Here is a 16,473-nt window from a genome sequence, read left to right as displayed (position 1 = left end):
CTACTAGGTAGACTAGTGTTAAATAAAAACTGTCTGCAGCTTTATAATAAATTAAAAATAACCTTTGGATTTGAGTCTGATGCAGTATCTAGGGAGAAAAGATATAATTCAATGTTTGGATATTTAGAGCTACTAGAGTGCATTTCAAAGTACTGCAGTGGTATGAAATTAAACCCTTCAACATAAATTAACAGTGATCTTTGTAAAATCATAGATTGATGGTAAGTGATTATCCTGGGTCATAGTCAGTGAAGCATTGATAGACCAGGTCAATTGAATGTGGTGTTCATTTTCTGTGGAGGCATTTTAGCATACACTGGGCATAATTTCACACTGGCACTTGTTACTGGATGAGTAATAAGTTGGGCCACAAAACTCCTTCGAAACATGAAAAACTGAAGTTATAGTTCAATAAAAATAAAGTGCTTTAAATGAGCATTTGTTGTTTACTACATTGTCTCATTTCATGGTAGACATCAAAACCAATCCAATTAAATATGACAGTGCTCTAGAGTGAGTAAAACTAAGCCTGTTACTTACTGTAGTCAGTATTTCCATGTGTTTTCTTGTCTTGATGTTAGACTTAGTTTACTATGGAATTGGAGAAGAAGCTTATAGTGCAGGTTGAACTTGCACAGATATAAAGATCACCATAAATATTATCTATGCGAATGTAAGAAGGAGGAAGGAAAAGGAGCGATCTGGAAACAGTTCATATCCAGTGTACGTAGCCAGTTTGCCTGAAATACACTGTTCAGTTTTGTAAGATAGGGAGTGTTGCTGGAAAAGTATAAAAGTCTGAGAATTTGTTCCAAGTTCATTGAGTGATAGCTGCTATAATATGGATGCTTCTTCCATGGCTTCAATCCACCTAAAAAGGGCAGGAAAGAAAGAATGATGCATATAAAATTATATGCATTACAGAGAAAATACATATTTTAAGGAAAACATTCCTATATTTAATATTTATATTAAATATATTTAATAGAAGTAATTATATTTTAATTATTTAAATATAAGTATTAAATATAAAACTTATATTTAATACTTAAATAAGTATTTTTATCTTCAAACAATACGTGTTTTAAGAAAGTAAAGCCAGAAAAGGACTGGATCTCCTATTGCAGCTCTAATGAGAAGTTACAGTTTTGTTATTAAAGCAGGGAACTGGGTACTGGAACACAAGAGTCCCAGTACAATCTTTACCAGTAATTTATTGTAAAATCACAAAGATAATACAAGTGCTGTCTTACAATAGGAAAGGTGAAACCACTGAAGTATGTTTAAAAGCAAGAAAACCCCACAACTCTCATAGACTCTCACTTCCTTCCCTGTGTGTCTTGGGGTGCTAGCATTTTTATTACTAATGTTATAATAACTTTTATTGTGTGGAAGCAGTAGCATTAGAATGGGAAATCTAAACCATTATTTGTTGATGAGGAAACTAAGAGATGGATAAATAGAACAGATAGAGAAGTTTATGTAAGTAACCATATGTGGTGAGCTTCTAGGCATAACTCTTGAGACTAAGCCTCCTCTTTACCTATACCAAGGATCAAATTCTCCTTCCTGAAGGAAATGAAAAACACCAGGTGGGTTTTTAATGTCACCCATGCCAGTCACGTGACTGGACTTAATCAGCACTCTGAAAGCTGTTTGTTTCGTCTTACGAAAGCCTTCTAAAGTGAAGGAGAGGGAAGAGCTTTTGGACCCGTGCACTGGCTTCCACTAGTGTGGAAGTCTACCCCCGTACCTTTGTGCTGAATTGTTATCCTCTGCTCGGAAGCTATAAAAGAGAGTCTGCTTGTGGTAGAGATGGAAAACTGTATCCGTATTTCCTTCCTCCTTTTCTGGGGTGATGGTGAAACCCAGCAAAGGCAAACTTTCTGTGGCAACTTTGTCCTAAAAGCAAACAAGAAGTGAACCAAAATTCAGAGAAGGCTTGTAACAGTCTGAGGGCTCTTTCTGAAAACAAATAAGGATACAACCCCTCTCTGACATGGCTGCAAAAGCAGTAGTGTGAATCTTCTGCTGGACTTGTGGCTCTTGCCTAACCAGGAGCAGTGTATGTGTGCTGCATGGACTTATCTAGCCTTGGTCCAGAATTCGAATGCTGCCTCTGAAAGTCCAGTTCTTTGTGATCATCCATATGACCATGAAGGCCAAATTAGCCATTACTTTAATCACGTTGACATAATGGTCCAGGAGGTGAACTAGAGGTTACTGAGAGTATGGGACAGGACAGCAACAGTTCTGACAGTCTGAAACCCACGTGCAGTTAGGTTCCTTTTAACCGTTTTTACTGTAAGCACAAATCATAGTCTTTTTGGTACCTTGTCATTTCCTTTCATAGCACTGGCAACTTTTTTAGAGATCTGCGCTGTCTCTGACAGCATACTGGCTTTTCCAAAATGCTGCTTTGAAATTTCTGAGCTGGTAATGCAATTAACTTGCTCCCAAGAAACATCCATTAATTTTGCTTGCCAGACACTGCTTTGTACAAGGTAAAGAAAACAATAATACTTACTCAAACTGCAGTCTAGCTGTTACTGACAGCTGCAGGTTTGGTCACTGTATTTAGCTTTTAGAAGCTAAATTGCAAACTGGGAATATAAAGTGTAATGAAGCGTCTATTGCTTTTTCCCTACTGTTGAACCAGAAATTGTCACTCTTAAGGTTAGCAGAGGTAAGAGAAATGAATTAGATACAGTTTTTGATGCTAATGGTCTTAATTGCTTATTTAAAGGGGATAATATTGTTTCATGCAACTGTCACAATGGTGATGGAAGTGTAAATAAATAATGTTTGCAAAGTATTTTGAAGGCTTAAAGTACCAAATATTGCTGCTACAGCAGTTCTTGCATTCTGTGTCTTTTGTTCAGCACAGTGAATTTTTATGCTTCTGTTTATGAAATCTGCCAGTTATCATCAGACTTTATATTATACTTCCTTGAAGTTTATTTGTTTTGCAGCTCTTCACAAAGGAGAAGAAATTAAGAAAAGGGACTGGGAGGAGACAAAATACATAAAAATAATCTAGCTAATATCCAGCCTCATTAGCTGTAAGGAAGAGCCTACAGGTCAATACACAAGGCGTTACTCTCACCTCTGCAGACTGCTTCCTATCTTTCCCTGTTGGTACTAGTAGGGCAAATATGTTCTGGTTTTAGTTGCAGAGCTACAAGTTTCTCTTCCCCACCAGAAATGGATCATAGCACCATCTATTTTCAAAATATGTGGGAGTTACTAGGTAACCAGAGAATGTGGAAGGACCTTGAAGTCTTTAGGTGTAAATATGTAGACGAAGGTTCACTCTTTATAGTAGCATAAAGAGCAAGAAGTTAAATAATGAAGAGCAGTTTGTGAGGAGGGTTGCCAAGGTCCAGCTGGACTGCTCCCTGGAGACTCAGTCTGTTAGCACCAGGGCTCAGAAGCCATGTAGTTGTGACAACTGCCATTTATACCTTTCACATTTATTTGTGCTGCCTGCAGGGAGTAAAGAAGAGAACACAGGAAACTATTTCAAGTCAGATTGCACAGTACCTCATTTGCTATGTAGGTGTAGAGGACTTTGCCTTTGATAACAAACCAGCGTTTCTTCCATTGTCTTTTGCCTCTCTTAGATCTGCTGAGGTAACCGCTGATGGTAGCTCCCTCTTCTGAGGCTGCCACCTGGAGCATCATAGGAGAAATTAGGATTTATAACAGCAAAAGCTTTTCCCCTCCCAATTATGAGTGTTTGCCTCACACCAGACAACCAGGTCTATGTCTGTTAAATCATAAGTAGACCATTAAAAATACTGAGACAGGAAAGATGCAAGCATGGTATTACAGATCCTTTTAACTGTTTAAAGATTTCTGGTTAAACTTGCTTCTTGGTAACTCTGATGGAAAATATGCAGTCAAGTTACTATTGAGTTCAGCAAGTTTACAGCTATGTTCTGAGGGGCCAAACTTGTCCTCTTTCTTAGTCCTGGTTGTTTTGGTTTTTTCTTGTTTTGTTTTTGTTTTTTTGTAGTGAAAGTACCTGCTTCCAAAAGGGGATTACAGTCTTGTAGTTGAACACTTTCAAAGATGTGGGCTTATCTAGGACATTGCAATGGTTTTACATGAGTTTACGTTAGTCACTTGACTATGACTTGGTTTCATTTGTGAAATAATATTTCTGAGAAGAGTTAACTCTCTCAGAAGTGAGATCTAAGCACTTAATGTTCTTAAAGATCCTGGTTTTGAGTAGATGGGACTATACACACACACGCAATGCAGTGTGTCGTTAGTTACAGTAGTAAACTGCAGTAGTATTGGATTTAGAAACAACATACAGAGAGTCAAAACCAGCTTTTGCAGCACTGTCAGAAGAGAAGACTGGAGCAGGGTAGGAGAAATCAGGAAGCATGTGTTTAGCAGCAGAACAGAAATGTTCCAAGACCTGGGTAAAGCAGGCTGGAAAAAGTTGTGGGGCGATGCCACTGTGAGACAGTTCCTGCTGCTAGACACATGCTGCCTCCTTGGAAACAGAGAAGCAATGCTTTAATGCCCATTCTTTCAGTATTCCATTAGTGTGTCTGTACTACATGCTTGTATCCTTGGCTCAGTTTCACCTCAGCACAAACAAACCTCAAGAAATTCCAGTGCCTGAGCTGTATAATGAGTTCAGCAAGATATTTGCCACCCTCTTCTCTTTGATACAACAACAAATACCTGCTGGTAGCTACCTAGACTATATCAAGGTGATTGGCACCTTGTTCCTGAATAGCTGGGAAAACACTATTGTGAAAAACAGAATAAAAGTAATTGTATGATGAAAGTAGACCAGGGCATGGGCTGAGACCACTGCACACAGAACAGATTATGGACAGAGCTGCTGAACTACAAGCACAGAGTTTTCTACAGTTCCTTGCCTTTCTCAGGCTGCCTGGTCCTACCTCTGTAAGAGCTGAAGGAATTTTCTTCTGTTTCTTAAAAGATGAATAATGCATATTGTGGAAGACAGAGGAGAAGGCACTGCTTGAACACCTGGATGAAGTTGGAGGGAAGCTCACACTCAGTGGCCGCTCTGCAAGGTTGAGAAAATTCAGAAAGGGAAGGGGGAAATGGATGAATTGGTACATATCGGATTAGGGCTAAGAAACACATGCTAATGCAAGTGACTAAGGAAAATGCAAATGTTACTCCATACCTAGTTTTTATCTTAGCTTTTCTTTCAAATTGCCCCTTTAAGTATGATTACCTGGGTAGATTTTGTGTCACCCTAGGTTAATGGTAATAATCTGCAGCTACTTGAATGAAGCCTGCAAGAAAGCTAACAAAACACAGCTTGTTTTCGTCTAATTTAAAATTAGCTTTAAGCAAACGGCTTTTCCATCTGTCTCTGCTCTGTAACACCTTTGCAGGATAGATTTGCTAGTGGGACATTTTTTCTGTATGAACTATTCTCTTTGAGTTCTGCATGGGAGAGAGCTATCCTGGCAATCTCCATCAGTCCCACTTCTCTGAGTTCTTATCTTCATGATCTCACTTTGGCAGTGCACGCTATTTGGAAGCTCTTAGTAAAGCACAATGTTGTTTTAGCACAAATCTGAGTTATCACTTCTTGGACACACAGCGGCTTGGGGATGCTTTTTTGGCTGTTGTGACAATATCTGTTCACATGTTTGCCTAGCTAGTGATGAATTTCTTAAATCGTGATAGAGAAACAAGTTCATCTGTCTCCTCCACCTTTTTATCCTTGCCAGTATAATGTGCCTACTTTTAGAGACTCTACATGAATAGCTGTGCAAGAATGTTATTTCATGTTTGGTCTCTGTTCATATATATATAACCCATGCTTCCCCTTTTATCTTTGATTTGGATGTGTATTTAAATTGGAGAAGGGATGTGTATAGTAGGACAATAATATGGAGTTACAGGTAGGCAGTAACTCTTCTGCTTTGAATTTATGCTTTCATCTGTAGACAGATCAACTCGCCATGTGGAAAGCACTTAGTGACTCTGCAGTTTACTTCAGCATTTCTTTTTGTAAAAGCTACTACATGGATGAGGACAGTGAGCAACTGTAAAGCCATTGTTTTATTTAAATGGATAATTCATTAGAAATTATGGAGAAAAGTTACCGCCTATAATTACATCACAGAATAGAACAGTTCAGTTGGAAGGAACCTCAGGGCTTCCCAAAAGTTAAAGGATGTTATTAAGGGCATTGTCCTAATGCTTCATAAATGTTGACAGGCATGGTGCATTGACCACCTCTCTAGAAAGCCTGTTCCAGTGTTTGACCACCCTCTGGGTCAAGAAATGTTTCCTCATGTCAAGTCAGGACCTCCCCTGACAAAGCTTTGAATCATTTCCATGTGTTCTGTCACTGGATGTCAGGGAAGAGAGATCAGCAGCTCTGTCTCTACCTGCTTAGGAAGCTATGGAGAGCAATGAGGTCACTCCTCAGCCTCCTTTTCTCCAAACTAGACAAACCCTGTGCCCTCAACAGCTCCTTACAGGACATAGTTTTTATTGTTGTTCTGGTTCATCAAAGGCCCTCAGAGAACCTGCCTTGCTAAAACAGTTTTAGCTGTCATGCAGCCTGCCACTCATGGGACCTCAATACACACGCCTTGTGCTTGAACAGAACATGGTAGGCAGATCCTAAAGCCTCCCCATCATACAGACAGGAAATTGTCAGTTTTGCCAAGAACGAAGGAATCTTACCTCTTTTCTTAAGTTCCCCATAGCAGCTATCACAGACTTTGGCTGCTTGATCTTTGAGGTACTTCATAGGGTACTTGTTTCTTGAACAGTTTCGGCATACAATCTGTTCCAGCAAGGAGAGATGCACATAAATATAATTTAAATGGATATATATGCAGGTACAAACAAATCCTCTGAGGTGGTTGGGAGAGGAAGATGGATAGGGGACCACGTATGACTCTCTCCTAAAAATGTGGCAATTGGGGTAAGTCTGTTGACTGGAATGTGATTGTTGTAGATGTGTGCTGTTATAAACCAAGCAGAATTGATCACTGTATTTGGCTGCACATCATTGCTGTACACCTCTTCCCAGGAACTTACACCTTCCGTACTAGCGAATCACAGAAAGACCACTTTAATATTACTTCTGGTTTCATAGGTTTGTTAATAATACTTGTGGTTTTAAGCAAGGTTGCACATTCCCGCTGTCCCTATGTAGGTACAGGTTAATTTTTCTCTGTGGAATTAGAAAAAAGATTAAAAAAATACAGCCATGGCTTAAAACAGGACTGCAGGTTTATGTGTAGGAACAAATCCCTAAGAGTCAGTGATAAAGGGACAAAACCAAGAAAGCTTATAGATCCTCTTGGCTTCAGAACAAAAGGCAGCAGCTCTTCAACGGAGCATAAAGGAAACTTCTCTTTGGTCACTGATCAAACCATGCTCCGCTGCTGAGTTTTTTCACTCGCCTTGGAAGAGATTTTTACTAGCTGCTATTAGGGCCAGGACATGGACTAGATATGCTACTGCTCTGGTCCAGAACAGAGCTTATATTTTTAGTGTGTTGCTTCACTGTCTCGAGCTAGCTAAGATATAATGGCTGGACTTGGCGGCCTTCAACTACTGGCCTTTAGGGGTTAATTTGACCCTCAAAGGAAGGTTACTGTTGTTCCTACTAAAGTCATTGGAAACCTAATTTAGCAAAGCACTAACAAGTTCTGTGAGAAAGCAAATTCTGGTCTTGATGTTGCTAGAAGTTTGCAGCAGTTACAGAACGGAAGCCAGTGTCCTAGAGGTGTGCATAAAGCCTCCTTGAGAAGCTTGTACAGCTCTTACCTTCCCACATGCATGGCAGTGATGTCGTCTCAAAGTGAGGGTAAAGTCGCAGCCACAGTTCATGCACATCATGACGTGGGACACAGGTACCAGAGTGGGAGGCCTCTCACCCAAGGGTATTCCAAGCCTTTCCCTTAGCTTAAAATCAAACAAGAACAAATGAAGCATCTACACTTACAAAGTCCACATAGTCAACCCTGCTCCATCACATGCAATTCTCTCATTTTTGTCTACCTTTACCTGCTAAGATCCCTAAATTTTCTAATTCCTAATGCACCTTGTGAGTGAGAGCTGCTTCAGCACTGAAAGAGTGTGGCCAGTCAGTTCATGGTGCTGTATAGCCAGAGTCACAAAAGGTAAAAATCCACATAAATCTATTACTGGCCAGGCACTGGCACTTCCACATCAGACAAGGATCTGAGTCATTGTTTATACAAATGCCAGGTAAGAATGTGAGTTAAAGCCACCTTTTTATTAGCAGCTTTTGAAGTAATATCCGTAAAAAGCTCTCAGCTTTCAGTCAGAAAGGGCCTTTGAAGGTCATTTAGTCCAAGCACCCCTTTCAGGCGGGGCCACCTAGAGCCAGTTGGCCGGGACCATATCTAGCACTTTTGAATATCTCCAAGGATGGAGACTCCACAATCTCCCTGGGGAACCTGTGCCAACCCTCAGTCACCTTTGGAGTGAAAAACTGTATCCTGACGTTTAAGGGAACGTCCCGTCTTTCACTTCGGGCCCATTGCCTCTAGTCCTGTCACTGGGCACCACTGAGAAGAGCCTGACTCCATCTTCTTTGTAGCCTCACTTCAGGTATCTGTACACATTGATGTGATCCCCCTGAACCTTCCCTTCTCCAGGCTGAACAGCCCCAGCTCTCAGCCTTTCCTCAAGATGGCTGATGAAGAGATGCTTCATTCCCTTAATCATCTCTCTGACCCTTTGTTGAATTCTTTCCAAGGTTTCCATGTCTCTCTCACACTGAGAAGCTCACCACTGAATGTAGTACTCCAGCTGTGGTCTCGTCAGCACTCTTTTTAACTTAGTTAATTTTATTTAGTAAAACTGGGGTTCTACATAACCTAAAATAGCATTTTTACTATTTGTCAGATGCATTTTTAGTGTTCTTTACTGGGAGTAGTACAACTGAAATTGATGACAGTCATATATATGAATTGTGCTGGTGCAATTAGACTGTTGCTGGTGGGTTTTGCAGTGGCTACTGTGTGTATGACGTTAGTGTAACTACTGAGTAGGTTTGTTTTCTTAAAATTTAAAAAGTTTATAGGCATTTTTAGTTCATCCAAACTAATTACCTTTAGGACAAAATAATCTTCCTCCAAAACTCCTATTTAAGGAAAGCCCACAGAGTATAGAGTGCGATTAACATGTCACTGGTGACCCATGAGTGTTGTTTAAGTCTGGCATACTGGTCTAAATGAAGTTATTAAGAACATCTTGCCACTAGGAACTCTGCATTTTATAACCCTCCTCCTTTCCTCTCTCTTTCTCATCCCTCTTTGCCTTTCCAGCATTGAAAGACTTAGCCTCCTTTTACCTCCACGCTGCTGTGAAAAGTGGAAGCGTTGTGAGCTTTGTAGTCATCTGGGATGTGTCTGCTTATGCAGCTGTACCAGTCATCCCTTTCCGAGCAAGAGCTGTGGAATGAAATACAGCAGACCAGTCAATGCTATGCACAGCAGGGACTGAAACAGGGAGTTTTTGGATCAGAGGAGAAAAGTTTTGCTTTATGAATGTTTGTTTTCCCTCACTACTGCATTTAACTGGTCATTTTCTGACCAGAAACAAAATTGACTGTTTGACACATTCAGCAGAATGATTAGTGTAGACCCATGGTTAGGACTGTCACTGAGAAGGAACTAAATGCCCAGATTTTTTTTTCCAAGTAGTCTCTGACTTTACTATAAGCTGCTCAATCCTGGATCACATAGGATGACATGAAATGTCTTTTTTTTTTTATTTTTACAATGTCTGCCCTAGATTTTAGACACTCAAGGCATGTATTGTTGGCATGGGTTGCTCAAAGTAAGCATGTTTATGCTCATCTCTACAGTGGGATGCTCAGATGATATTCATGTTGGGAAATACAGAAGTTATGGTGGAGATGTGAATGCTTTCATTTTCCTCTGGCTCCATCACAGACAATCTCCAGTCTCGTGACAAGAGGCCAGGACAACAATTTGGGGAGGGAGTTCTGCACTCTCCCTCTGCTGTTCTGCATGGAGGCCAGTAGTTCTCCAGACTGGCCCCTAGATGCCCCCTTTGCACAAGGCAAAACAAGTGATCACATTGTACTTCCATATCAATCCAGCTGTCCCCCAAAAAAGAAGCAGGGCTCTTACGGTGCCTGTTACTTCCCAGATGCTTTTGTTCTGTTACAGCCATAAGCTGTCCTGCTTGCATTAGCTGTTTTTCCTGCTGTGACTTCAAACTGCATGCTTCCTGTCCACCTGATACTGTGCACTTTAGCTGTTCCCAGCATCAGTCACGGAGGCAATGCAATTCAGCATGGTCTCCCCACCCTAAGCCATGCCAGCCACTCACATTAAAGCTACCTACTAGACTTTGTTGTAAAAATGAGCAGTGGCATAATTGCCAGCTGCTGTTCAGCTGGGATTTCCTCACACTGTCCTCATGAAGGCACCAAACCAGACATCTGAGAACAATTTGCCTGTTGTGGTCTTAAAAAAAAACGGGGGATGGGGGTGGGGACATGTGACACAAAAAAAGAGAGGAAATGCCAGATTTATCGAGGATCTCTGACTCAGCATACCTCTGTACTTCGAGCATAAGCCCTTGTCTGAAAAACACCAGCCTCTGTAAATTTCAAGGAGCCTGGAACAGAAACTGAGCCAGTGTAACTACTGCATATAGGCTAACCTCTGCAAGCCACAACCCTGTGTTACAGGAGATCATCCCTGGCAAGAGCCACACTACTAGTCAGTCGTCTTTACTACCAAAAGTCCTGTCAAATTACCCTTTCTAAGAAGTCTGAAGATGTCTATTTTCTAGACAAATCGTGTTTGCAGCCTGGAAAACACTAAAAGAAGTTTTGGCTTTAACCTTTTTCTTGCTGATTCCTTTTTGGAAATTCTCTTCACTTGAGAATGAAGGTACGATTTACAGAATAGGATTTAAAAACCCTAAAGGAAATCATGGCCAATATAGTGCTGTAAATTAAAACCTCTTTGGGAAAGACAGGTAAAAGGGACAATCTGGTATTAAATGTCTGATACCTAACTGGCCCCTTTAGCCTCTTCTCCACTTCCTTAAACATCTCTAGGCATAGGTTATTAGTGTCTAAATGTGGGAATAACACCTGTCTGCTGGTGAGTAAGATAAATTATCTCAATTGACACCAGCCAGCCTGTTCTTAATCAGCTATTTCTCTGCTTGCATGAAGGCTCAAAGGGATTTTTACTTAACCTCTGATGCTCAGAGAAGCTCAGACCTTGATTCACCATTGCAACATTGGTTCCTTCTGTGATTTTTGGGCTGCATCTTTTGTGCTGAGCTATCATATCTCTGTTGGCTCATATATTCTTCCTTAAGCAAATAGAGGGTCAAATTGTCATTGCAGTCTCCTGAACAGTAGGAGACATCCATGGAACACAGAAACCGGACTGGGATGGGATTTTGTTGCCATGATATCACTGTCATTCTGTTCCTTTTGATGAGTGTAGCAGGCCAAGAATGTTGTGCAGTGGGGTTAGGAAGAGCATGCTGTCCCACTGGTGTCTCACCAGTGCTGCCAGCCAGTACAGAAAGAGAGGAAAAAAATGTTCTTGGGTGACTTTTACAGCAGTTTGGTCCCAGAATGAGCAGTACAAGGAAGGGAAAGGGGCTCTATCTGCTCTGGTAAGAGCCAGTCTCTGTCTGGCTCTTATCAGAAGGGCAGCCTTAGTCTCAGGCCCTGATTCTGTCTGCTACCAAAGAAACACAGCTCATAGTGGCCCTTGGCCTAAACATGCTTTGTTTAGGCTTACTAAGCAGAGACTTGATATGAGTACAGAAGGCCAAGAAACAACATAACACTTCAAGCAGAACATTCCAAGCTTCTCACTAGGGATGCCAACCTCAGCCGTCCTGAATAAATGGAACATGCAGCAGTTATTTCCCTTCTCCAGTACAGAAGGATTGTACATATCCTCCTTTTGTAACTGACAGCAGGTACTTCAGAAGTCCTGTGTATGTTCTGAGGGGTTTGATGAGCATGCAGCTCTAAGAAAATCTCAGACATCTTCTCGTTTGCTGGTTATAAAAGGAAATGAATACAAAGGCTTTGTCAGGTATCTGAGCACTGCCCACAGGTGGCAAGTGCTCTGGGAAACCTGAGAGCTCCAAATTCTGATTCTGAGTAATAAGTACTCTCCCTGCCTTTCTATTGCACTGTGTAATTCAGGGAAGTCTGTTGTGGTTCCAGCCATGCTGTAACTGGAGACTGATGGTGGAAAAGTCAGTACTTAAAAGCAGTGAAGACTTAATTTTAGTATCACTGCTAGTATTTTATAGTGAACTACACCTGAAAATCAAGTCAACCACCCTTCTGCTATAGCTTTAAGTAAATTGGCATGATAATTTTGAGCTAGAAGCATGAAAAAATACAGTACACTGCTATATTCCAATCAGAAGCCGACCTACAATTTCTTTCTGACATTAGCTTATGATTCCTGGCCAGGGATCCCGACTCCCAGTTGCAATCAGTATGGGCACTACACAAACTCATTAGTGGAATTCCTTTTGAGGAACCCATGAGGTTGCCAGTAAGGTTAAGTTTGGCTTTGTCATTGAAGCACAATTAAATGCTTTTATATCTGTTGCATGGTGTTACTTAATAACTGTTTTTACCAGCAGTTTTGCAACCCTAGTGATACGAGGTAACAAGTGAACCTTATAAAAAGGAGATAAAACGTACTCTCAATGTCACAGGGGAAAAGTGTGAAAGATAATGGAAAGCACTTGGGCTTCTTAGTAACAGACTTTCTTCTCTTTCCTTTAAGATGTTCTGAAGACCCAACTGCTAGTCTTTAGTCAGTAGATGAATTGAATTAGTTATAGTTTATGGGCTTTTTTGCATTTATAACGAATACCTTCATGGCATAATCCCGCACTCATCCATTGTTTGTCACAACAGCACAGACTGAAACTGAGTCAAAAAAGAATGAGGCACTAGTTAAGTCTTAGGTGTTGGTTAGACTAATGTAGAGAGACAGCTCTAGAATGTAACGTGCTCTGCCATGACTGTCTGGGAGCAGTACCTTGCGGACAGGGTCAGGCAGTATTCATCACATTCAATCTTCAGGACGTTTTGGGCTTTTTCTGTCACTAGACGGCTGACCTAGAAACAAATGCCATGAACATGAGTGTGTACATGAGTTAAACTGTCTATAAGCAGTACACCATAGGAGTCTCAGTGCATATGGATTTATGATATCCCAGCCATCTGTTTAATATTTCAATGCAAAGAGATGGGCAGGTAGGGTTTTCTGTCTTGCATTGCTGGAGTAATGAGGAATGCTCTCTACTTCAGTATGGTGGTGGTGCTAAAGGAAAAAATAAATCATTTAATCCAGCTAGAAAAGTAAAGTACCAACGAAGGTTCAATTTTAATGCAACAAGCTTAGGAGAGGTTTAGTCTGACTGACAAGTGTCAGAGCATTTTGGGCAAAAGTTTTGGCTGTTCTTGGAATGAATGGAGATAACTTTCTTCATGACATGCAGGCATTATACACTGAAGCACTGCAGTGAATGCCAGTCTGCCATAAGGCTCTGCAAGAGCAAAACAAACCCTTAAAGCTACAGCTCAGCTAAAACCTTCTCCCTGCCATGTAGTGTATTAGTTGCCTACTAATAGCAACAGCCGCTTAAGAGAAACACAGCTTCATGGTACTAGTGGTACTAGCCAATGAATGCTTAGGGAGTGTAAAACCAGCACAATTGTGTCCAGTTTCTGTAATATGCAATTTAGACATTTCCTGAAGAAGAGACTGTGTTTATGTCATTGCATGTAATAGCTCCCATTGCACCCTTTCCCCCATAAAGTTGGCTAATCATTTTTTGAACCCATTAATGCTTTTGGTGAAACCGGTTGAAGGACACATGAAAACCAAGCATATGAAAGCTTATGTAAATTTCGAGTGGCAGGAGTTTAAAACCAGGCGGACTAAGCCCTAATGAATCTCTTGTAGGGAACAGCCATGCATTGGCTGGAGACATGAAGATAGGAATGGACAAAATGGGATAATAAATCTTTTCTCTCTCCAGTTTCATGATCAGATGGTAAATCTGATTTTAGCTTGCCTTATTTATGCAGCCTGTCATACTATTATGGCCGTCGTACTAAGTCACAGCCTTATGGCTAATCTTTTATATGTTTGCTTTATATTATTTTTCCTTCTATCTATCTGCAGTAAGAGGCAAGGGAATCCCCTGATAACAGGTCTATCCTTTCTTTCCTTTTGCTGGATATGAGACATAAACCAGCAAAGCATTAGCAGCCCACTACACAACTTTAATTCCAGCCTGTAATACAGATGAGGCATTACCTTCATGCCTGACACAGCGAAGGTCTTTTTCAGTCTGTATTTGCCATCCTTCTGGGGATATGTGTACAGCAGAACATCATTCATCTATATGAAGAAAAAGACAAAATCCGTAATTTGCAATATGGCTTGCAGGCCTGTGCATTACTCTTGCGAGGGATACCCAGAGCAAGTAGTAACTTAATTAACTGCTAGGACTGTTACTAAAGACAGGCCTAAGCTGCAGAGCTTAGCTCAAGACCTGCATTTCCACAAAACTCTGGGGAGTCTGCATCGAGGACTTGACTTCTTCCCATTTTTGACTGTCACTATTGGCTAAACAAGTAGATAATCAGCTCTTTTTTATTCATCTTGGGTGAAACAGCTGCTTGTTTTCAGCGCAGTGCCACGTCCAAGCTGCAAAGGCAGGCTCTGCATTTACTACCAGGCAATACCAACTAACTGCCCAGGATGCTGCAGCTCTGGCTCTCTCGAGGTGTGTCCCCCTGTCTCCCCCCCTTGAAAGGTGAAGAGGAGGTGAGGCAAAAAGGAAGTGGAAGTGAGGAGAGGTTCTGCAGTCTGGAGGACTGATTTAAGGAGGAATGGTTTGTGTATTTTGAAATCAGTAACTGTACTTCACTGCTGGCAAAACTTTTCTATACCTCTGACAGCTCTGCTGAGTCTGTGGGCTGCAGCAGAGACCATGGGAGGGCAAAAATGAGAAACTTTATTTCATTTTATGTGGGGAAAAAAATCTGTATCTTAACATCCCAAATATTTACATAATTCTCACAACTCCTTGCAGAATGCATGTTTTTCAAACAGCTTCATACTAAATGGGATAAGTTCTTCTTTGCTGTCTGCCTAACTTTATCAGTTAGACGTTACTGCAGCCTTTCACCTTTGTGCCAAAAATATATGAGGCCAGGTTGGATGAGGCTTGAAGCAAGCTGCTCTAGTGGAAGGTGTCCCTGCCCATGGCAAGGGGCTGGAGCTGGATGAACTTTAAGGTCCCTTCCAACCCGAACCAGTGTGTGGTTCTATGAAACAGCAGAACTGGACCTTGTAGGTCTTTGCTAGCCTCTCTTCCCCTTACTACTAGCAGGAATAGCAGTATCAGTGAACCATAACATTGCCAAAGTAATGCTTGTGTGTATGCATTCTCTGCTTTCCTTGAACGGACAGGTCATGTTCTCTTGTTGTCTTTCCCAGGCCTCACAACAGTATCAATATGCATAGACTCAGTCAGCCCCCTGATCACTGTACTGGGATTCTATGAGCAAAGATGTGCAAGGCAGTGTAAAACCAAGGCACAGGTAATACTTTGTGATGCCAGAGACAAGGCATCTTAAGTGCAGAAATTCTCAAAAAATTAAGTAGTATATGAAAACCAGCTTCATTTGGATTCCACTGTGACAGACATTTAAATACAGCCAATTGGGTGCTAATACTATATTTTTGAATTAAAGCTGTGAAGAGAGATGCAGAGAAGAGAGAAGACAGCAATAATAGAGAGCAGTGCAAGTTTTCTAACCTGCAGTGTCCAAATTTCTTGATCCCAACAAGCTTATCTATGCCATGCTGAACTGCTGGCATCCATATGTAATGCACTCTCTGTCTAAAAGCTTCTACCACATGTTTGTCTTTTCTGAATGTTTTAAAGGGTAATTCATTATGAACCCTGTGGTGTTCTATTCAAGTCTGTGTTAAAACATCCCCCGAGTGTCAGCGAAGCAGCCTGAATGTGTGCTGGGGCTGCATTTTCCAAACTCTTACTCCAAAGCCTCCTGTATTCCAGCCCCGCCAGTTAGAGCACTAAACAGTCTCCCATTTGATAGCAGCTTCCTGCACTCCACTAGCAACACAAGCAGCCTTTGTAGAGAAATTCTTGGGAGGGTGAGATAAGAGACAGTGTCTGAGTTGCTAAGGCCCGTGGTTGGGGGGTAGTTAGGGAGCCTGCCAGTGTCAGCAGCCCATACTGTGCTGCAAAGAGGCCCCAGCATCCTTGTAAACAGAGACTGGACTCAGGAAACAGGCACACAGCAAACATCCTGCCAGGAAGCACCAGATTCAACAATACCAGCAGCGTGGACAAAACAGCCAGCTCAAGTAACCTTGTGATACACACAACATACAC

General features: G+C 41.3%; 2 protein-coding genes across 5 annotated transcripts in view; one reads left to right on the top strand and one right to left on the bottom strand.

The window, feature by feature from the left end:
- The window catches only part of IFT122 (intraflagellar transport 122), a 429,684-nt gene that overhangs the window by 327,878 nt on the left and 85,333 nt on the right, over nt 1-16,473 (top strand). The gene's annotated exons all lie outside the window — the stretch shown is intronic.
- The window catches only part of FGD5 (FYVE, RhoGEF and PH domain containing 5), a 90,116-nt gene continuing 74,022 nt past the window's right edge, over nt 380-16,473 (bottom strand). For all 3 annotated transcript variants that reach the window (XM_061455991.1, XM_061455992.1, XM_061455993.1), the window contains exons 13-21: nt 14,361-14,444; nt 13,074-13,153; nt 9,353-9,452; nt 7,798-7,935; nt 6,703-6,805; nt 4,926-5,056; nt 3,544-3,672; nt 1,754-1,902; nt 380-871 (exon numbers count right to left, since the gene is read on the bottom strand). In XM_061455991.1, coding sequence (XP_061311975.1) covers nt 835-871; nt 1,754-1,902; nt 3,544-3,672; nt 4,926-5,056; nt 6,703-6,805; nt 7,798-7,935; nt 9,353-9,452; nt 13,074-13,153; nt 14,361-14,444 — 951 coding nt within the window. In that variant the 3' untranslated portion in view covers nt 380-834. The remainder of the gene's footprint in view (nt 872-1,753; nt 1,903-3,543; nt 3,673-4,925; nt 5,057-6,702; nt 6,806-7,797; nt 7,936-9,352; nt 9,453-13,073; nt 13,154-14,360; nt 14,445-16,473) is intronic.

This window comes from Pezoporus flaviventris, unplaced genomic scaffold (assembly GCF_033815535.1).
Source record: "Pezoporus flaviventris isolate CSIRO_AGI_PZ_B2104156 unplaced genomic scaffold, CSIRO_AGI_Pfla_v1 ptg000021l, whole genome shotgun sequence".
NCBI classification, from domain to species: Eukaryota; Metazoa; Chordata; class Aves; order Psittaciformes; family Psittacidae; genus Pezoporus; species Pezoporus flaviventris.
This window is presented reverse-complemented; position numbering and strand designations above follow the sequence as displayed.